The sequence below is a fragment of the Dermochelys coriacea genome, chromosome 1 (genome assembly GCF_009764565.3).
Source record: "Dermochelys coriacea isolate rDerCor1 chromosome 1, rDerCor1.pri.v4, whole genome shotgun sequence".
Lineage (NCBI taxonomy): Eukaryota > Metazoa > Chordata > Testudines > Dermochelyidae > Dermochelys > Dermochelys coriacea.
The window spans coordinates 197,728,106-197,749,986 of NC_050068.2; the positions used below are offsets into that span (position 1 = coordinate 197,728,106).

Genomic DNA, 21,881 nt, shown 5'->3' on the forward strand with positions numbered 1-21,881 from the left:
CTTTTATCTGTTTGATTTTGTTGTTGCTCTTGCTGGAAGAATGGTGATTTAACTTGGCAGGACAATCAACAAGGCAGCCGGACTGTATTCATTACACTTACGAAGTATGGCTCTCTCATTTGTATTGTTTAACCAACACCAGATCAGTTGCCACAATATTTGAATGAACTGGAATGTTTATCCAATACATATAACATTGTGTTACATTTTTCACCATTCTTTCACATGGCGAAGGCTTCTGTGCTGTAGTGGAAAAATTTCCAGTTCTAAGGCAAAACTCAAACCTGATGTAGGTCAGTACAACTCCATTGAATTCAATGGAACTATGCCCACCTGTATTAGAGCCAAATTTAACCTGTAATGTCCAGCAAACTGAGGAACCATCTTGTGTTACTGTACATAAGAGCCACACAGAGGTCTGATTTCTGTCTTGAAGTGTGTATTCTAAAAGAACCTATCTAGGCTTAGTTATATTAAGAAATTAGTGATCTTCAATTTTTTTTTTTTTGGGGGTAAAGAAAGTCCTGATAGCAAACTATGAACAAGCCTGGGGGCTCAATCCTGTTCTGTTAACTTCAGTGATATCTAGATCAGGTCCTAAGATTTTGAAGGGAGGAAAACGCAACATTTCTCTCCTCAAAAATCCTTCCCATTTACCCTCTTTCAAACCCACTAAAGCCTGGGAAGGATAAGCTAGCCACAACAAGACACAAAAATCTTTATCTGTGGAGATGAGACGCTCAATTGCAGAAATGTTAACATTTTGGGTCCATTTTCTTTACAATAAACAACTGTGAGATCTACGTGTTAGAAATCCACCCTATTAGCTAGTCATTACAGGGAGTCTTCCATCTCTTTCCTTTTTTGATATTTTTGCCTCCATGGCTCTGTGTGCACCCATGTGTGTAATATAAAAGATGTGGTAGTGAGTTGTGGGCTTTTTATTGGGTATTGAGTGTTACTACAAAATCCTCAAGGAGCAAAGCACAGCCAGATCAAGACTGTGCAAGACCATCCATGACGAGGAACACTGGAAAAGGTTTAGTACAAAAACATGTTAGAGATAACTACAGAGTAGCTGCTAGTAAATAGGTGGTTATATTTAGAGTTTTGTCAATCTAAGATTTCTCTGGTAGGATCCATCGCATATGTTCCTGATTAAGCAGAGCACTTAATCACGTGCTTTGTTGCATCAAAACTGATCTCATGTATCATACTATGATAAATAGTATCATATTGCCCATGCTAATGTATTTGAAGAAATAAGCTTCAGTTATTTCCCATTGGTATTGTGGGTGTAAATAAAAACATACATATAATGCTATGTATAATGCCCACACACAATATATATATAAGAGGGGCGGTTAAGGGAATCTTGGCAGAAATTTGGGATGATCCCATTATTTGTCCATCTGAGCCATGAGTGAGTTATGCAGATCATTTCAAAAGGTCATAATACCTCAAACTATCATAGTTAGTCACTTCCTTTGTTTCCATTTTGCTCATTTATTAGTTTCCCTCTGCTTTTCTCCCCTTCTGAAATATGTTAGAGAGATACTGGTAGGTTTTACAAAACCAAGCATCAATATACACTTTCTCCAAGATACTTAAAAAACAAAATTTCCAATGAAAACTGTTTTTGTTCAGATTCAAATATTGTAGCATCATGATAGTGTGTGAGAGCTTGAAAGGGAAACTCCCTGCTGAGGAAAATTCTGAAAGGTGAGTAATATACATGGTGAAATGTTAGTAGATCCTGCAAAAAAGATCTATCTATACAGAGGCCTCCTGAAAGCCACATGGACAGATTTATTTATAAGCTAGGGGCCTGTATTACTTTTCATTTTTAATCATTTAAGATGATGAGTTGAAAAGGAGTTTTTTGGAGTGTGTATTTATGTTGCAGTAATTGAAAGCGACTGTGTATTAGTAATACAAACACTGTATAAAAGAGGAAAACTGCTCTATTCTAAACATGCCAATGCTGTTCCTATAAAACAGCAGCCTTTTCTGATCTAATTTAACAGTCCTTCTTAGCACTGCAATGTAAGCATTCCAGTAAATAATGTCGGCTAAAATAATTAAAAATTTAAATTTTAAATGTGGCCTTCAGCAGCTGCCATTTTGAGCTGCCTGAATATTCTTCATTTCAGTTTATAAATTTATCCAAGAGAAACTCCCTCTTAATGAGCACCGGAGACCAACTCTCCCATGGAAGAAACACAAATACAGCTGAAAACAAAAACAGTAATAAGTGCCTTTCATAAGAATGGCCATACTGGGTCAGACCAGTGGTCCATCTAGCCCACTATCCTGTCTTCTGACAGTGACCAATACCAGATGCTTCAGAGAGAATGAACAAAACAGGCAATCATTGAGCGATCCAACCCATCATCCACTCCCAGCTTCTGGCAAACAGAGGTTTAGGGACACCCAGACCATGGGGATGCATCCCTGGCCATCTTGGCTACTAGCCATCGATAGACCTATTCGCCATGGACTTACCTAATTCTTTTTTGAACCCCACTATAGTTTTGGCCTTCACAACATCCCCTGGCAAAGAGTTCCACAGGTTGACTGTATGTTATATGAAGAAGTACTTCCTTTTGTTTGTTTTAAATCTGTTGCCTATTAATTTCAGTGGGTGACCCCCTGGTTCTTGTTTTATATGAAGGAGTAACAACTCCTCCTTATTCACTTTCTCCACACCTGTCATGATTTTATAGATTCTATAATATCCCCTCTTACTCGTGTCTTTTCCAGGCTGAAAAGTCCCAGTCATTTTAACCTCTCCTCCGGTAACATTATTACCTTTTTTGACTGCTGCTGCACACTGAGCTGATATTTTCAGAGAACTATCCACAATGACTCCAAGATCTCTTTCTTGAATGGTAACAGCTAAGGTAGACCCCATTATTTTGTATGGATAGATAGGATTACGTTTTCCAATGTGCTGTACTTTGCATTTATCAACATTGAATTTCATCTGCCATTTTTCTTGCCCAGTCACCCACTTTTGTGAGTTTCCTTTGTAACTCTTTGGAGTCTGCTCTGGACTTAACTACACCGGACCCTTGCTAGAACGCGGGATTTGGAATCCATGTGCGGTACTGTGTTAACGCGGGGACCGCGTTAAAATGAATTCCACTTAATTAAATTTGGGATCCATGGCCGCGAGCGCGTTTTACGCGAATTCGCACTATATAGATGTGCGTTGTAGCGAGGGTCCGGTGTATCTTGAGTAATTTTGTGTCATCTGCAAATTTTGCACCTCACTGTTTGTTGCTTTTTCCAGATCACTTGTAAACATGTTGAACAGCACTGGTCCCAGTATAGACTCCTGGGGGACCCCACTATTTACCTCTCTCCATTCTGAAAACTGACCATTTATTCCTCCCTTTTCTGTCTTTTAAGCAGTTACTGATCCATGAGAGAACCTTCCCTCTTATCCCATGACTGCTTATTTTGCTTAAGAGCCTATGGTGGGAGACCTTGTCAAAAGTCCAAGTACAGTATCTGCACTAGATCACCCTTGTTTGTCTACATGTTGTTGATCCCCTCAAAGAATTATAATAGATTGGCAAGGAATGATTTCCTTTTACAAAAACTGTGTTGACTCTTCCCCAGTAAATCTTGTTAATCTGTCTCTCTGATCATTCTGTTCTTCACTATAGTTTCAACCAATGTGCCGGGTACTGCAGTCAGGTTTACCAGCCTGTAATAACCAAGATCACCTGTGGAGCCTTTTTTTAAAATTAGTGTCACATTAGCCATCCTCCAGTCATCTGAACAGAAGCTGATTTAAATGATGGGTTACAAACCACAGTTAGGAGTTCTGCAATTTCATATACGAGATCCTTCAGAACTCTTGGGTGAATACCATCTGGTCCTGGTGACTTACTGCTGTTTAATTTATCAATTTGTTCCAAAACCTCCTCTGTTGACATCTCAATCTGGGACAGTTCCTCAGATGTGTCACCTAAAAAAAATGGGTTGGGTCAGGTAAGATAATCTCTCACATCCTCTGCCGTGAGTGCAAAGAATTGATTTAGCTTCTCTGCAATGGTCTAATCTTCCTTGAGAGCTCCTTTAGTACCTCGAGTGTCCAGCGGTCCCACTGATTGTGGAGCAGGCTTCCTGCTTCTGAGGTACTTTAAAAAAAAAATTGCTGTTAGTTTTTAAATCTTTGACTAGTTGCTCTTCAAATTCTTTTTTGGTCTACCTAATTATACTTCACTTGCCAGAGTTTATGCTCCTTTCTGTTTTCCTCAATAGGATTTAACTTCCACTTTTTAAAAAATTTATTTTTGCTTCTAACTTTTTACTCTGTTATTTAGCCAGGGTGGCACTTTTTGTTCTTACTATGTTTTTTGATTTGGGGTATACATTTAATTTGAACCTCTCTTATGATGATTTTAAAAAGTTTCTGTGCAGCTTGCAGGCATTTCACTTTTGTGACTGTATCTTTTCATTTCCATTTAACTAGCTTCCTCATTTTTGTGTAGTTCCCGTTTCTGAAGTTAAATGCTACTGCAGTGGACTTTTTTGGTATATTTCAAAAGGAATAGCAAAATTTCATGCACAAAGACTAGTCAACCAGAGATGAACATTTTGGCAAGGCATTTCCTGCAAAGGGAGATTTTGTTTGTATACTGCCTCTGCACAGAGTCAACATTTAGATCTATTCTGATGCAGCAAGATTGTTTATTTTACCTTTCATTTGGGAAGACATTGATAAATTGTTGGTCCTTGTTTGGGAGGATTTTACCTGTAAACTTGAACCTAATCATTGAGTTTAAGGGAACCAGGATTTAGCCCTTAAGCTCTTTGGATGTTTTATGTTATCAATCTTAGCTCATTTTAAGAATAATATGCAGGAGAGCATTAATGAAGCAAAGCTTCATTTATCTGAAAATATTTTTTCTATAGGTCCAGTAAGAGTTAGCTTGGTGTTTTTTCTCATGCTTCTCACCTAATGCATGACTGGGTACATATTAGCTATTTAGTCATCTCTAGAATGTGAATTATACACACATTGTAAGCACAAAAAGGGAGAGTAGGCTTGAAGAATCTGGCCTGCTATGTGTTAGATGTGGCCTACAAGAATTTATCTGGAGTAATACTGGATTGCTTTTTCAATAGAACTTAATGGCCATACTGGGTCAGACCAAAGGTCCATCTAGTACCCAATACCAGGTGCCCCAGAGGGAATGAATAGAAAAGGTAATCCTCAAGTGATCCATCCCGTCACCCATTCCCAGCTTCTGGCAAACAGAAGCAGGATCAGATCAGCACTGATGTTGTTATATAAAATATACTAATGTCAGGGGGGGGAAAAAATGTGTGCTTTTGTCAAACAAAAGCGTTCCTTTTTTATTAATTGGCATTGTTTTGGCATTTATACAATGCTGTAAAAACAGAGTTAGATCTTAATTGGGGGCAGCTTCAGACTTAACATTGAGACAAAACGAATACTGGAACTCAACACCTGCTCAACTACAAAGGAACTAACAAATGCTTCAAAGGGTTTTCCTCATATTTTCCTTCCATTTTCAGGACAATTTTACAACATAGGAGACGAGAGAGGACATGGAGAAGATCATTGTCAATTTGTGGACTCATTTTTAGATGGACGGACAGGGCAGCAAGTTTTCCCAGACCAGTTACCAACCAAAGATGGTAAGTTCTAAAGAGTGTACTTGTAACACAACTCTCAAAATCTCCCCCAACCCCATGGTCTGATTTTTCTCCTGCTGATGGTTTTAAGGCTAATACCCAGTCTGAGTTAGACAGGGTAGAGTCCCAAATTTAGCTATCTTCCCAGCAGATCAAAACTATCCTTCATGTCTGGCATGATGCTATGCCACCCCATGCCCCCAAAACCATTAAGGATTAGCCAGCCTACAGTTGTCAGCCACCTGGGAGTTAGACAATGTAAGAGTGATGCAACCTTTTATCCTGGAAAGGAAAGCCCTTTGATGCGCTCTTCACTTAGGGGGACAGCATCAGGAGCTCCCAAGTTCTAATTGTGGCTCTGACACTGAATTCTGTGCTCTACCTCAATTTCATCCATAATTTTGCATAACAGAGCTAATATTGTGCATTTCCTTCTTGGGCAGCATGGTGTGGTTTGATGATGAACAGTACTGTGATAGAGGGAAATTGTAACTAGTATGGTGGTAGATGGGAAGTTTAAAATATGAGAGAGCTCTTACTAACAGATTTTTTTCATCAGTGTTGCACAATAAAAGCCTTTCAAGAAAACCATTGTCTTAGCCTTCCTCCAGTTTGTAACTTTATGGTCACAATGGCATGGTTGGTTTTAAAGTGCTCTAAATCAGCAGAGTTGTGCATATATAGCTTTGCTTAGTGATAATGAAAGACGAACTGGAAAGGAAAAATTAATTGTGGGGGGGATTCCTACTGCACTAAAATTCAGTACATACACTGCAATTCAAATCAGATGCCTAGAATCCTCAGAGGCAGCTGTGCATGGACTAGATGTCTTGAACTGTTTTCTAATCACAACTTTGAACTTGAAGCGTAGCCTTGGACAAGTGACTTAATCTCTCTTCCCCAGATTTGTCATCTGTAAAATGGGGATAATTAAGCCTTAGTTACCAATACCGACCTCACAAGGAGTTGAGACTCTATACCTCAGACTTTTGCCAGCATAGCTACGATGAGGTGTGATTTGTCACTGACATAGCTGTCTGTACCAGCAAAAGCCTCATGTGCAGATGCAGTTAAACTGGCCAAACTGCACTTTTGATGCACTTGGAAATCTTTGCCAGTGTAGCTATATCAGTATACTATGCCAGCAAAGCTCTCCTAAGTGTAGCCCTGGCCTTGTTTACACAGAAAAGATTTAGGTATACCAGTGTAATTAAAGCACTACAATGGATTGTAGGGTGGATGTAGTCCTACTGGTATACCTTATTACCCTTCCTATATAGGGAAGTGGAATAAGCTATATCAGCATAAGGCATCCGCACTATGGGTTGCATGTCTATTGATTTATGTTTTAAAAAAACCTAACTGAGGTATTTATACCAGCACAAAATCAGAGCTTAGACCAGGCCTTAATGTTTTAGGTGCTTTCCACATTAAAAGTACATATTAAGCCCTAAATACTAATAAAATCCCCATAATTGAACTTTTATGTCCAAAAAGAATAAATCTGAACTTCTTGCAATTGCCTTCCTGAGAGCAAATAAATAAGTTTATTTGTATTCAAACTGGCATTGTCAAGCCAGTAAAGCTCAGAAATGCCAGAGTTAGTTTTTAAAAGCATTTATACACAAGTACAGTACCTGGTAAGCTTTCAACAGCCACAAACAGAATTAATGTTTGCCTTCAGGTATTGAGCTTTGGCCCACTATCCCCCAGCAGGAGGCATTTCTCTGGCTCCAGCGTGGTGCCAAATAACCGCTGTTTTGTGCTGGCCCTTTTCAGTCTACTCACTAGGGTTCAGCCTACTCAGAATCCTCTCGCCCTCCCCTTGCAAGAGGAATTGAGGGGACATACAAAAGCCTCCCCCATCTTCTTCCAGGCTCATAGGGTTCCCAATAATCTCCTGGGTGTGTTTACCTTTGGGAGCTGGCACCTTCACAGGCATTAGATGCCAGCTGCAATGAAATTCCAAACTCTCTGTCCTTACGCCTCATTAACCTCACACCAGGCTTCCAGGATACTGCAAGAAAAGTGGGGAAAAAACCCCACCAAGCACCTTGTCATTCTTGCCCCAGGGAATATTCCTTCCTGATCCCCAACTGGCAAATCCCACAGCATCTGGAATACAGTTCAGATGTGCCTCTATTATAGGGCAGGGCAGCACAGCACCGCACCCCCTGCACATGGCTGCTGTATGACTTGAGGGCTTCATATATCCAAAAGGGAGGGATATGAGACATTCTCCCCTCCTCACCCACGCCCCCCACAATCACTTTCAGTGGCAACACAGAGACAGAGAATTCTCCACTTCCTGCCTACTCTACATGTGTATTCTGGATAGGGAGGCCCTAGAGAAGACAAGCCTTGCCACCCCAACCACCACCACCTCTGGATGACCTCTTCTCCCCTCCCCCCCACGACTTGTCCAGAATGGATTATTGTTTATGTGCTGCTGGACAAACTATTTTCTCTTATTTGCTAGGGTACGTGTCTAAATTCAGCCCGCAGTATTCAGGCAGTTGATAAGAGTTGAACTTTCCACTGAGCTTCTGAAGTTAGATATAAACTCCCTAAGAGAATCAGGAGCACCTTTGAAAGGTACTGTCTTTTTCTCCCCACCCTGTACTAAGCCTTTCCTCACTTTTTTTCAGGCTTTTTCAGAGCAGTTCGCCAGGAACCTGTCAAGTTTGGAAAAATAGGTGGAGAGACCCATATTACCTATGTTCATTGGTACGAGTGTGGAACTTCAATACCTGGTAAATGGTAGCTGCTACATGAACTTGAAAATGAAAAAGGTCTATTCCTACCCTGCCCCTACCCCGAACAAGTTCAGAGATGGAAATGTTTATGGTCTTCCTGTCATTTAAACATGTTTACCCATGTATAAAGTCTAATGACAATACTGCATTAAGTGTGTTTCATAGCATAGGCTGCATACTATAGTTACTCCATTTTACCACAAAGCAAGATAAGCACATGTCATAGGATAAGGTCTGGGGAAGCTGGCTCCCTATATTCTGGGTATCAAGGTACAGTTTGTATATTATTTATCACAATGTTGTAACAAATATTTTGAGGGAGTTATGGCAAAGTTGATCATGAAACTGCAGTATACATTTAATTTTAGATATTCAGTGTTACTGAAGTATATAGTGTCCTATGCTACCTGTTGAGATAATTCTGTAAAGTCTCTGGCAATTTCTAATTTAAATATATGGGGAAAGCTCTCAAACTTTATACTCAGATTAAAGAAGCTTTTCCCCTTAGAGCTAAATAGACAATTTGTGCTCTTGCCAAAATTGGAAGAAAGCTTGTTGTATTTTAAATGCGTTAGCACCAAGAAAGCAATTTTAATGTTTAAAAAAATGCAAGCATAGCTTCAAATCTATGACAGAAGTGTAGATTCTGTCACCAAGAAACTCAATATTGGAAACAATGCCTGTTAAAATTATAGTCTGTGTCCCTAAACACAGTTGCTGAATAGTCTTTTTACTTAATCGGGCTTTCAGGTAGGTATTGTGCATGGGGAACAGAAGTCAAATCTGCCTCTACTGCAGTGGGTTTTCTGAAGTGTTGATGAACTACTTTGCAGGCCAATTGTATAGCACCACAGAATTTAATAAGGTGTAGGAGGATATGCTCACAAATACCAGGCAGGTTTGATTTAAAAAAAAAAAAAAAAAGCTGTTTGTTTCACAGAATTGTTATTGTGGGACAAGGGGAAAAGTAGAGTGAAATTATTTTTTTCAGAATTACTTTTACAGTAGTTCCATTAAAAAACTACTCACCCTTTCTTCCCTTCCCAAAATGCTAGATGTTGTATTGCTTGAACATTTATGAACTAAATAAAGAGATGGGTTTTTTTAAGCAGGATGTTTCTAATACAATGAATAAAGGTATGAACAGGAACACCAAAGAAATGTCATTTGTAGAAAATGCCTTATAAAGTACATTGCAGGTACACTGTACTCTAATAAAATGTTTTTTAATCATTGGTTTTCTACTCAAGTGTTGTATATTGAGACAAGATGGTAGGTGAAAGAGAGCACCAAATTGGCAGCCTATCAACAGAAGAGGATACATTACAAGCGTCTGTCAATCCTTTTCTGAATGAACCATCGCTACAGTAAGAAGTGAAGTGAAGTGTCAGGGTTTCTTGAAATATTTCCATTAGGTCTGCACAGCTCTTTAAACTCTTTTTCCTTGTAATTGATGCACTACATACTTGCCTGTGCTTGTCAACCGAAGAATATTGGATTTGCACCTGTGGGTTTTGTTACAGGCATGATTTGTTTTTTTCTGGACTCAAAATGGAGTTTGTAGAGTTATTCTCTCCAAGTTTCTCTGGCTGGAAAAAGGTTTGTGGTTTAAAAAAAAAATTATATTCCTTGTTTTGCCTGGAAACGTTAACTCAGTGGAAGCTTTGACTTGATGTTATGTCCCTCAATGCGAGCTGTATTAATGCAGTGTAAACTAACACGATTTGGTAATCTGTGACAAGAGTTTGTCCTGAATATAACATGTGCAAAAGCAGTCTGCACTTGTAACACTTACCCTGTCTGTGTCGCAGGTAACTACTTTTTTAAAAAAAATTATCCTTTCCCTTAAGGCCTGGTAAGAATAGTTCTTAATCTGTCAGGTACACATGTAAAAAGAAATGTGCTTAAAAAACAAGTACTGGATTCAATATTTTTATTAGCTTTCAATGTGAATGGTACACTTTATACATAATACCTAGTTTTAATTCCAGAGTGGGTCTAATTTAGTACATCATGTTATTAGTAAAAACAAGCCAGATAAGTGGGCTAAATTTCCAACTAGCACTTTAATTTCCTTCAGACAAGGCAAGCTAGAATGTCAATCACCTTACAAACATTTTAGGAAGTGTTTCCAAAATCTAAGTAGGAAGCAGATATAGTTTAAAGCAGGAAATAAGATTCATTTGGTCTTTTGTTCCAGCAACACTGAATGAATGCTCTGACTTATTGTTGTGGATCATTAATACCAATTTTAAATATTGGAATCTGTTGGGATGTAGTAGTAGTAAATAGCTGCTTGTATTTACCTGCGTCATTCAGCAGCTGAGCTTCCTTAGCGGTAGCCAGGTCCTGGCTGAGTATAGCCCTGAGCAAAGGGAGGACGGTTACGTGCATAAGGGTTAGGCCCACTTGGAGGGGGAGTTATAGTACTTCCAGGGGGTGGTGTGAAACCTGGCCTTGGTTGATACGCGCCTGGCTGGCTTGGAGCCATTGCAGCTTGGGAAACAGGGGCCACATTGTAATTAGCAGGCTGGGAGGCTTGTGTAGTATAGTTCTGTGGTGGGTAGGAGCTTGCCTGGTACTGCGGCTGAGGCTGAGCAGAAAAGCCAGGAGCTGGAGCCTGTGATGGTGGCTGACTGTATCCTTGGAACTGCTGTCCTTGTTGAGGAGCAGGCTGCTGGCTGTAGCCTGCTAGGAAGACAAAACAAAGCAAGCAGCATTTTTACTTTGAGAAAGTGATTATTTCCTTATAAACAGAGATATCACTCATAAGCACAATAAAGGATCTTGAGGTTTGATATATTCAACAGACAGTGCACACAGCTGGATGAACTGCAGTTTCTTGTCTGTCTGTGGTACACTAAAGTGGAACATTCTCTAGTAATGGGAAAGAGTTTTTAATTCAGGGCAAAATAAAGCTTTTACATTTAGGCTGAAAGACACAACCCTGATTATAGATTTTGTAGTGATAATTATTCCCAAGGGGAGACTAGTATACAGACTCTTCGTTTTCACATTATGAAGGAATTTAAAGGGCTCAAATGTACACTGAAAGGCAACGGTTCATTTGGGACAGGTGCTTTAACTTTGTTTCATTCAGTAAGTAGATCATAAATCAGTGCAGAATACTTGCACTGAATTCACACCTAAATCATTGCCTAGTGTTTTGGTTGATTCACAGCTTTTAGTATTCATTAGCTAAAGATACAAGTCAGAGATTAAGAAGTGCTTTCACATTTGTTTAGCTTTGTAAGGTGCAACTGCTGCTGGCATCAGTTTAATATGTCCAAAATGTGATTTATTTATGTAAAAGCAGCTTCCCTGGGAATTTCTCAGATGGGAGATGTAAACAAAAATCCTGCTATAATGTGATAGCTACTTTTATCTCTATCATGAAACACACCTGCAGCTACTTGCAATGAAATCTCTCCATTGACTGGAATCCTGTCAGCATTAAACACCAGATATATAAGAATTATTAAAAACGCACATCCCTGAAAATAGAAAATAAGGATTGAAGAATGCATTGGAGTAAATTTTGAACTCACCTTGATACTGGCCTCAAAATTTACTCATGAAACAAACCTCTTAAAGGTTCCATTTTCATTGGCATGACCAAAAGTCAGTACTATGCCAAGCCCATCTGCCAGAAGAGGCAAGTGGTGCTTGCAAGAAGGTAGATGGAGGACTAAGCAAGTCCAATCCCTTTGATGAGGATCAAGGAATGAAAGCTACAGAGGGAAAGGGTATAGATCTACCTTGACTGCCATCTGTGAAGAGTTTATTTATGAGGAGCCCTACCTTGACAGATTAATCCAAGCATGAAAATAAATCTCTTTAGAAAAAGAGTTCATTGCAATTTAAGGTTTCCAATTTTTTGTTTTGTTTCACCGACACTTTTAGAAAATTGTGGAGTTTAAGTAAAACTCCCACAATATGCCAAACCTTCCAAGAAACACTTCCAGTAGAATACCAGATGAGTCTGCTATTGTGTTATTAGGGAAAGTAAAACTAGCTTGGAAACTACAAGAACCGTTCAAATTTCAAGACTGGAAAGCATCAGACAGACCCTCCTACCTCTGCTGAAATTAGGTTTCAGGAGGTCTGACACGGGCTTCAAATCATGAATTTTGCAGTGGGGAGGAGGGGTCTACACAGAGCAGTCAACCACAGCTTAGCAGAGTGCTGAGAGGTGGAAAAAGATGACACACTGAGAACAAAACCTCCATGTCTGAAGTTTTCAAGGCTCTCTTACCAGTTATGCAAAGGATAACAGTCTATTCTTGAAAGTAAATTAAACTCTTCAAATTAGTGCACTTTGCTACACAAGTTTCTAAAACAGCAACAGCTTCAGCTATTATATAAACAATTCCTATTCCTTTGTAAGTGTTCTGCGAAGGTTTGCGTTTTTTGCGTGAGATAAAAACTTGGTATTTGATTAAACACTAAGGACGCGCACACTGAATTTACGTTGTACCAATTTCCTGCGATGCAAGTTTAAAACAACTGGCAGAGATGTTTATACTGATATTTGTCTATTGGCCTTTATTAAACTTTTCACAGGGTTACAGGATCAGAGCAGTGTTACTCTGCAATATCTAAAAGCATGAATAAATACCTTTGACTGTCACAGTAACTAAATAGTTGAATAAATTGAATTATTACTAGAATCAATTATTAGATATTGTCTCATTTAAAAGGAAATTCAAAGTTCCCTTTTTCCATGTCTTTGAACTGAAGGTAACCCTAATTTTCTCATTTGGGGGCCATGTAGACGCCTAGCTTTTTATTCAGTTTCACTCCCTCAATCATGTAGCACAAGGTCACAGCATTAAAGTGTTCTGCTGATAGAAAACAAAACAGCGATCCTTAAGTTCAAGTACTATTGACTTCTACAGTTTTTTTTAAATCAGTCCAAAAGAAACTAGTTTCTTTTGGGTGACAGTTGGGATTGTAGCAGTTCTTCTGTATTTATCTAGTGTTCACACCAAATGTAAACTAATGGAAAAGCCTCACTTTGCATGCTGTATTTGATAATTGAGAGGTTGAAGCATTTTCTTGTCCAATTTAGTAGGTTCAATGGCATCACTTGTTAGAGGCATCAGAGTGGAGTACTTCATCTTTTTTTCAACAGAACTAAAAACACTGCCTTTAGACAGCTTCTTAACTCCTTACGATTTTCTTTCAATTTGTCTGTCTTTGTAACAAGGCATTCTGTTGGGTAACCCTGAAAAATCCTCTCTAGTTCAGAATCAAGTAGCATTGAATGTTAGGAAATCAAACATCAGGATAAACTTTACATATCTACAGTTATTGCTAAGAGAACAGAAATACTGACAATTTAAGGGCAATATATTTTAAGGAGCTGCTGAATGCCCTCTAATCCCACTGAAGTCAATGGAAGTGACGGACGCTCAGTGCCTTGCACTGCCACTCAAGTACAGTCGAAGTGAAATTAATACTGTGGCACTAAGAAAAATTTAGTGATCATATTCTGTACCTACACAGAAATTTGAGAGCAGCAGCTGCTTACCTGGATACTGCACACCATATTGTTGCTGAGGCTGAACTTGTGGCTGCTGAGCCGGATAACCAGCCTGTTGGTACTGTTGATACATCTGGCCTATGAATTAAAAACACGGTTTTTAGTAAAGGAACACAGTACCTGAGGCCAAAATCTGACATCATACACAACAGTCTGGTGGCCAATGGTTAAGAAGCAATTTGGGTCTCAAAGAGCCCATCCCGTCAAAGAGCACATTTTTAAAAACACGGAATTACAACAGATTGTAGAATGCTTCCGCATAAGGGTTAGTTACAAGGTGTTCTACCAGAAGGCACTTGTCTATACAGGTCCCACAATATTGGTCTAATAAGTAGAAGGTTTTATTTAACCTGCAAAGCCCAGTACACACAAGCTTTTTCTTAACAGATTGTGGGTTTTGGAGGGGCTGTGATGCAACAAGTATGTGCCATAATTAACAATGGTTTAGCTCAGGGCTAGTGATGTTTTTATTGTTTATTAAAGGATCTTAATAAATGGGGCTTAAAAAAAACAAGGCATTTTCCTCTTTAATCTCCAATGTCTGCCTGTTTATACCACAGTTCTAAAAATGTGTTCTATGGGCAGTATTCTAAGGAGAATGGTACGTTATTCACTCCAATCTCACATTCCAGACATCTTTTAGCATATTCGCTTTGCTATAAGCCATGTTTTCCAAGAGGCTCAGGAGTATACGCTTTTAAAGAAAGCTATGTGCGTAAGATGAGGAGTTCCATTTTAATATTTTTATTTGCTAAGTTCAATGCTGTATTTCAGTTTTCTTAGGCTAACATTGCACGTTAGTGTTTGCTTTCTTTTTTTTTTTTTTAATCTTCTATTGAACACTGAATCAGACTTTCCTTGGTCTGTGCCCTGTTGAGCTTGAAGGAGTCTACTTTTCAACTCTCCTCCACTGTACAAATACTATGCAAAGAAGAAACCAAGGTGTGGCTGCCAAACCTCATGTCTGGCTTAGCTTTGGCAGACATGCTGACAGCACTATGTCCACTACGTGTAAGTGTACCATTTACTATTTCTGCAGCAAAAATCTGAGGAAAACTGAAAAAGAAGCAAAATTATTAACTTCTGTGCCTTTTGAGCTACTCCACATGAAGATGAGATCAAGAGAGTCACAAGAACTGGCTGTAAGCCGCCTTCTCCTCCCTCACCAACAGCAATGGCATACCATTTTCATATAATCCCACTTTAATAAAAAAAGAAAAAAAAAAGGTGAAAGGATCAGTGCTATTTACCTTCCAACTCTGGAGGCGAAGTCCACAGAAAAAATCCAACAGTAAAATCTCACATTTTACAACTACGGTATCTGCTGTCTTGTGTACATTTAACAAAAGGGGAGTCTCGAGTTGCCAAAAGGAAAATAAAAGCTAGTCTCTGGACCAGGGATGGAAAAAAAGGGGCAAAGCTAACAATTGGTCTTGAATATATGACATGCAGAGGGGACAGAAAGGTTTTAAAGAACAATTTAATTCCTTATTTTGTGGTATCTCACACCAAGATAAAAATCTCAGCAAGGGAATGGACAGAGAAAGAAAGTGAAGACTCTCACTTTTATGGATCGGAAGAAAATAAAGTGTTAGTTTTTACCTCCTTTGTTTAGTGATAGCCTAGGAATTAGTCTGCTAGTGACCATTTGTTTCTAGGGCACTTTGTCCAAGACAATAAGTGTTCCACATTCAAAAATGAAGTGTCACACATCCCTCAGTTATCAGTAAAAATCAGGTTGTTCAAATTAAGACCAAAAGTTTGTTTTTGGTGCAGAAGTGCACAATAGCTAAATGAAAGGGAGTGAATAAAAGATACCTCTTTTCAAATTCTTTATGCAGAGAGTTGCTCCCAGCTCCACTCAGGATTACATCAAGTAAGATAATACACATAGCAGGGGAAAAGAATCATAAGAGAAATGACAGAGAAGAATGTACTGGCCATCTTTTAAAAAGTGGATAGTAGAAAGACTGAGACCTTTAGAAACATGAGCACTGAGCCATAAGCCAAAGTAAAAAGCTCATCTAGGGAGGGAAGCTTGAGGAAGTGGTTCTGTCATGTTCCCTGATGTTGTGGTAGTTGCCACTAGGAAGAAAGCTTCTATCTTCTTCTTTAGCAACATTCCCTCTTAGCAACCCTTAAAATACTTTCTAATTGGGAGCCCTCTCACTCATGACACTGATGAGGCCTCTCCCCCATCCCATTCTCCAAAAAGGCTCCTACACCATTCATGTTGATGGGGAAAAATAGGTTAAACCTGTCATCAATCATTAGAAGTTACAACTGAGGAACTTAAAAGCATTTTTTCTTGTCTCAGTCCAAGAAACTTCAAAAAAATGTAGTTGGGAACAATACGAGACATGTAAAAGGATAAGAAACTAACTAGAGTATTTGATGAAGACACTGGAGAGAGACTCACCTCTATCACCATTTCAGATCAAGCCCTAGATGTAACTACTGAAAGCCTTTCCTGTCAGACTGCTGTTTGGTAGGCCACTTGAAGGAAGCTGGTTGTGTCTGTACAGTTACTAGTGACCATACCAGAAATGCAACCACTGAGGAAGCCAAGAATTGAATGGACATGGAAAATAAGTTCTTGCCTCTAAAGTGGTCCCTCCAAGGTCGAGACACCTTGGTAAGAAGTATGAGGATGCTTATCACCTATTCGGTCAACAGAAAATGTACTGGATTAAAAGGGATGGGGGACTCGAGAGGAATCAGCAAGGAGTATTTGACCTCCAGAAAAACTGCTGCATAAGAAGCATCTCACTATGAAATTTGCTACTGGTGTCTTGTTTCTATAAATCACAAATGAAACTAGTAAAAGTAAAGATCCTAGTGTGGGCATATAATTACTGAAGCTATAGGAACGTTCTATTATGACCAGCCTGAAAGCGAAGTGCACTGAATAATACAAAGCCAAGTGTTGCACAGCACAAATGAAAACACTAACAAGTTAAGCATTCTACAGTTTAACAGTTCCTGCATTTGTTACAGATTTTCTGAAGTTCAGAGACAACTGTTTCATATTACTTTAGACTAAACCTGGCACACGAAAAATATCTTATTTGCATAGCACCTATCAGCCAGGAAGATCCTGAAGTGCTTTACAAACTTACGATCTATTAGTGCAGGATTCACTTTACCCACCACTGAAATGCTGCCACATCTGCATAAACAGTTGGTTTAAATGAATCTGAGTTGAAATCAACAAAATGCTTAATGAAAGTTTCCAGTAAGCAAATAAGGAATGACTTAGAAATCATTCATATCTCAGCACCCAAAAGAATCCTATGTTAGAGTCCATTTGATGTACAGGAATGACTAAACTACTTCAATATTTCAGGTACAGAGGACGTGACAAATGTAGACTGATGAAATTGAGGTAATTAAATGTGATAGCGCAATTTAGAGATATAACAACAACAACAGAGATGATGTTTTAAATTGAAACAATGTTTCAAATTAGTCTGCAACTGAAGCATTTAGTGCCCTGTTGTAGAAAAGAAGAACATAAACAAAGGAAAAAATTCTTACTATGCTTAGTTGGAAAGAAACTAAATACACCACCATCCCCAATAAAAGTAACTCAGTTTTTGAAAGTAGAAAATATTCAAAGCTTTCACTCCCATCAAACTAACATTTATATTGGAAATAAAATAAATATTAGCAATAAAGCAAGTGACCATTATTTGCAAGTGGACAAGGCTCCTTATTTATGCATCAAGGAATGAGCAACAGTACACACTAATATTTGTGATGACCAAAGTGCAATACCTGTGATCTCTAACCTCTTCCCAGTGACCAAACTAACTAAAATCCTATTTTGAAAATAAAATTATGTGAGGAAAATAAAATCACCTCCATTCAATGAAATAGGAGAATTTGGGAGAAGCAAGAAAGGACTTATAGAAAACTCCAGTTTTTTATTTTAACTCATATATGTAATGAAATATAAATAGGTCTGTAAAAAAAGATGTAAAAAATATATATGAGTAGTTTAACAAACACAAACCCTTGTATTTGTCTCAATTTAATTTTGGTAAATGATACCAAAAATGTGTGTTCCGCATGCTTCTAAACCATGCTACATTGTTTTAAAAGGTATTCTCACTATGGACCAATTACCTTTAGTGGGAAAACCCAAGATTTGTGGTGCAGTTTTTTGTGTCTTCTGCCTCTCTCCAACATGTCAGTGAGTGATTTTTCACTCATTTGACACTGACAAATGACTCAACAGTTGCAGACCTGTATTTGCAGTTTAAAACCTTTACCTTGTTACTTAATTCTATTTTTAACAGTCAACATGTAAAAACCCACATCTTGTTTTTGTCCATTTGACTTCCTTTTCCACAGAACTGCTGACAAAATAAGTTGTTAGCAGCTTAAAGTTACAGTGCTTACTTTTCAGTTACATTTTCTGGCTGCCAACAAAGACCTAAAATTGCTAGTGCCCAAAAGTATCTACAGCACAAGTCCCAGGAGCCAAAAGTGTTAAATAGGGGACACACTAAAAGTATTAAATGCAACGTACAGAATTATTTTACTTCCACTTAAGTTCTAAAGAATATATATAAAAAACTAAATCCAAGTCAGCAGCTCAACAAAGTGTTAATATTAATAAACAGCATATATTAATATTTGTTATATTGTTTACAATCTGACACTTTGTAATTATATTATGAGCACTTGCCTCTTAACAGCCAATTTCAAGTTTACTGATGTCTCTCAATGGTTCTACAGGTACCTGACATATTTGAGTCCTAAAATCTTCCTTGCTAGCCACATGATATTGGTTTACCTTCATCAACTTCTTTAGTATTCGATACACGCACCTGCTGAACACTGATCTGTAAATTGCAATATTCAGTATAGAAAGCAAAACAGGGATGCAATTCTGCCTCACAAGTTTAAAAAAAAAAAATCAAATTAAGAATATATGTCTACCCCGATATAATGCGGTCCAATATAACCCAAATTCGGATATAATGCGGTAAAGCAGCACTCCGGGGAGCGGGGCTGCTTTACCTCATTATATCCGAATTCGTGTTACCACAAGCGCCCTCCCTTACTTGCTGCACCCCCCCATCCCAGCTTGCCTCCACATCCTCCCACAAGCGCACCGCTGCCGCTCCGCTTCTCCCCCCTGCCTCCCTTCCTTCCAGGCTTCCCACACCAAACAGCTGATTGGCACGGCAAGCCTGGAAGGGCGGTGGGGAGAGAAGCAGAGCGGTAGTGACACGCTCAGGGGAGAAGGGGGAGGCAGAGCGGAGGTGAGCTGGGGCGGAGAGCAGTTCCTCTCCCTACCCCGATATAACGCAGTCTCACCTATAAGACGGTAAGATTTTTTGGTTCCCGAGGACTGCATTATATCAGGGTAGAGGTGTACTAGAGAAAGATCTTTCAGCTGCATCTTAAAATTTAGTAGAGGTAGCACAGCAGGTCCTTCCTGGAATAGAATTCCATCAAAAGGGATGACGCATGTTTGGCGTGTCAGTATTTTTGCAAGTGACAATGTAACTTGAATATAATGGAGAATTCAAGCATGTGAATATTAAGAAGTCAAATAACAAAAAGAAGAGCACACGTTACGAGGCAGGGCTTTGAATGCCGTGTGGATCTTAAATGGAATTTTTAAAGTAAGATCTAAGTAAGGCATTTGAAGAAAGTCAGCAGGAAAAACAACAACTACAAACTGTCACAATGACAACATGATTCTGAACCAGACTGGGAGAATTATTGGTAGATATTATGAAGGCCATTACAATACTCTATCTGTGACAGAACCATAGAGTATTATACAGTGTATATTAGAGCATTAACAGCTGAGCTGGCCTGGATTTTTGGACAGGAGAGTAAATTTGTCTGTCATCTAAGGAACATGTACTAAACGACATAATTTGCACGTTGTGTATAATTGGTTACTTTATAGTATGCAGACCAGCATTTCTAACAGATTCCCCTGTATTTACTGTTAAAGTAAGTGACATTACAGCACGTAAAGTAACATGTACATGTTAGACTTTCAAACAGTTCTAATGTGAAGTTTGACATCTGGAACGGCTAACATTCCTGTCAGTTTTTACAATGACATTAACATCTGCACTAATTTTACTACTAAAGTACTACAGTAATTTCTATTATTTTTCAGTACCATCTGGCTTTTAAGACAAAGCTACAGCACCATCTACTGTTTTAATATTGAATCTTTTATAAAATTTATTCTCATGGGGGGAATCATGGCCTTTAGAGTCTGATATTCCTTATAAAATTCCTAGTCATATATAGTATTAGATGTGCAATTTGAAGTAAACTCTTAATGTAAAACATGACAATCCTCAATTATTGAAGTCTGACTGCAATTTTCATGATGAGAAGATACTGCTCACCTTCTATCTGACCCGTTGGTGGCTGAGTTCCTGCATATGCTGGCTGCTGTGGCTGAACCCCAGGTGGATGGGCTGCAGAAGAGGAGGAAGCAATGCTATCAGGTGTTCCTGAACGTTCTTCTACAGGGGCACTGGGTGGTCCTGGGGGAGCAAGAGAATAGAGTAAGCATGGAAAATAAAAAAAAAGCAAAAAGATTTGATAATCTTAATGTCTTTGCTGCATCAAAAACTTTCCAGTTTTTCACACCTTTACATTTGAAAAAGTTTAAAAACTCTACTTCACAGCCCAGTATATGCCATCGAAATTCTAAACCCAGTCTACTTGGAAAATAACTGCTGGAGTGATTTACCATGAATTTCCTAGGGTAAATATGTATTTGATTGGAGGGGTTTATTTGTTTTCAGTATTCTAAAGACTCTTTTGGGTTTCTACTCCCGGCCAGGATATAGCGGGTTTCTGTTTGAAAATAATTACCTGCATGGGAATTTTGAAAAATAGAGTGGGGAAAATGGTCACTTGGATGCTAATAAACCGTCTGAAGTCACAAAGACTAGGTGAATTCTGGATATTTTAAGTCTGTAAAACGCTCTGGAATACTCAACTGAAGAAGCATAAAACGTATAATTATGTACATGTTGATCTGAGGCCTGCAAACTAACGCCCCAACCCAAAGCATGAGTAGTGCCACTAACTTCAAAGGGACTCCTTAAGGAGCTTAACATTAAGCACATGCCTAAGTGTTTGCAGGACTGGGACCTAAACCCATAAATATTTGGTGTGACTTAAAGGCACTCATACAATATGCTTCCACTAACACAAACGTAGCAAGTATTTTTTCAGTTTTACTTTCACATTCCACAGTTTTAAAAATTTGAAACAAAGATGTCCCTTTCTGCTGGCTTCCTTGTTTATGTAGTGGTATCAGCACAGCTTTGGTAATGGGAACGTCTTTTGCTCTACCAGCCCTATATACATCAGAAGCTTTCATTTTTTCCACTGCCTCCAGCAAGAGCAGGGAAATTTTTCTAATTTTCATTAAGAAGATAGCTTCCCCGCCATTTAGACAAAAAGCACGGTAAGACCATTCAAATATAATGTCTTAAGATTTGTTCCAATATGGCTAGTAAAGTATTTTATAATGAATATTTTTATAGTAACAGTAAGAACCTATTCCATGGAATATCTACCCAGCTCACAAGGCTGCTCAAGAGAAAAGTAACTTGTAACTTTAAAGTGATTTACGTTATACAGGAATTTAGTAACAGTTTTGAGAACCAAAGTTCAACAGACTTACAGATAAGACTTTCCACTCTATACGGCTAAATTCAGTGACTTGCATAATGACAGGTTTCAGAGTAGCAGCCGTGTTAGTCTGTATTCGCAAAAAGAAAAGGAAAAGTACCACAAGTACTCCTTTTCTTTTTGCGAATACAGACTAACACGGCTGCTACTCTGAAACAGATAAGACTGAATGCTCATTTTTTAGTATATTTTTATGCCTACTATATCAAAAA

At 38.6% G+C, this 21,881-nt stretch overlaps 2 protein-coding genes across 34 annotated transcripts in view; one reads left to right on the forward strand and one right to left on the reverse strand.

Moving 5' to 3' along the window:
* LOC119844474 (ABI family member 3 binding protein) overlaps positions 1-9,667 on the forward strand; it is a 411,236-nt gene extending 401,569 nt beyond the window's left edge. For all 22 annotated transcript variants that reach the window (XM_043511028.1, XM_043511059.1, XM_043511093.1 and 19 more), the window contains 2 exons: positions 5,557-5,679; positions 8,325-9,667. In XM_043511028.1, the coding sequence (XP_043366963.1) occupies positions 5,557-5,679; positions 8,325-8,440 (239 nt within the window). In that variant the 3' untranslated portion in view covers positions 8,441-9,667. The remainder of the gene's footprint in view (positions 1-5,556; positions 5,680-8,324) is intronic.
* Positions 9,668-10,351: 684 nt separating this feature from the next.
* The window catches only part of TFG (trafficking from ER to golgi regulator), a 35,003-nt gene continuing 23,473 nt past the window's right edge, over positions 10,352-21,881 (reverse strand). For 6 of the 12 annotated variants that reach the window (XM_043511205.1, XM_043511199.1, XM_043511231.1 and 3 more), the window contains exons 7-9: positions 20,367-20,507; positions 13,966-14,055; positions 10,352-11,123 (exon numbers count right to left, since the gene is read on the reverse strand). In XM_043511205.1, coding sequence (XP_043367140.1) covers positions 10,765-11,123; positions 13,966-14,055; positions 20,367-20,507 — 590 coding nt within the window. In that variant the 3' untranslated portion in view covers positions 10,352-10,764. The remainder of the gene's footprint in view (positions 11,124-13,965; positions 14,056-20,366; positions 20,508-21,881) is intronic. The other 6 variants (XM_043511219.1, XM_038374735.2, XM_043511214.1 and 3 more) reach the window with 1 other exon arrangement.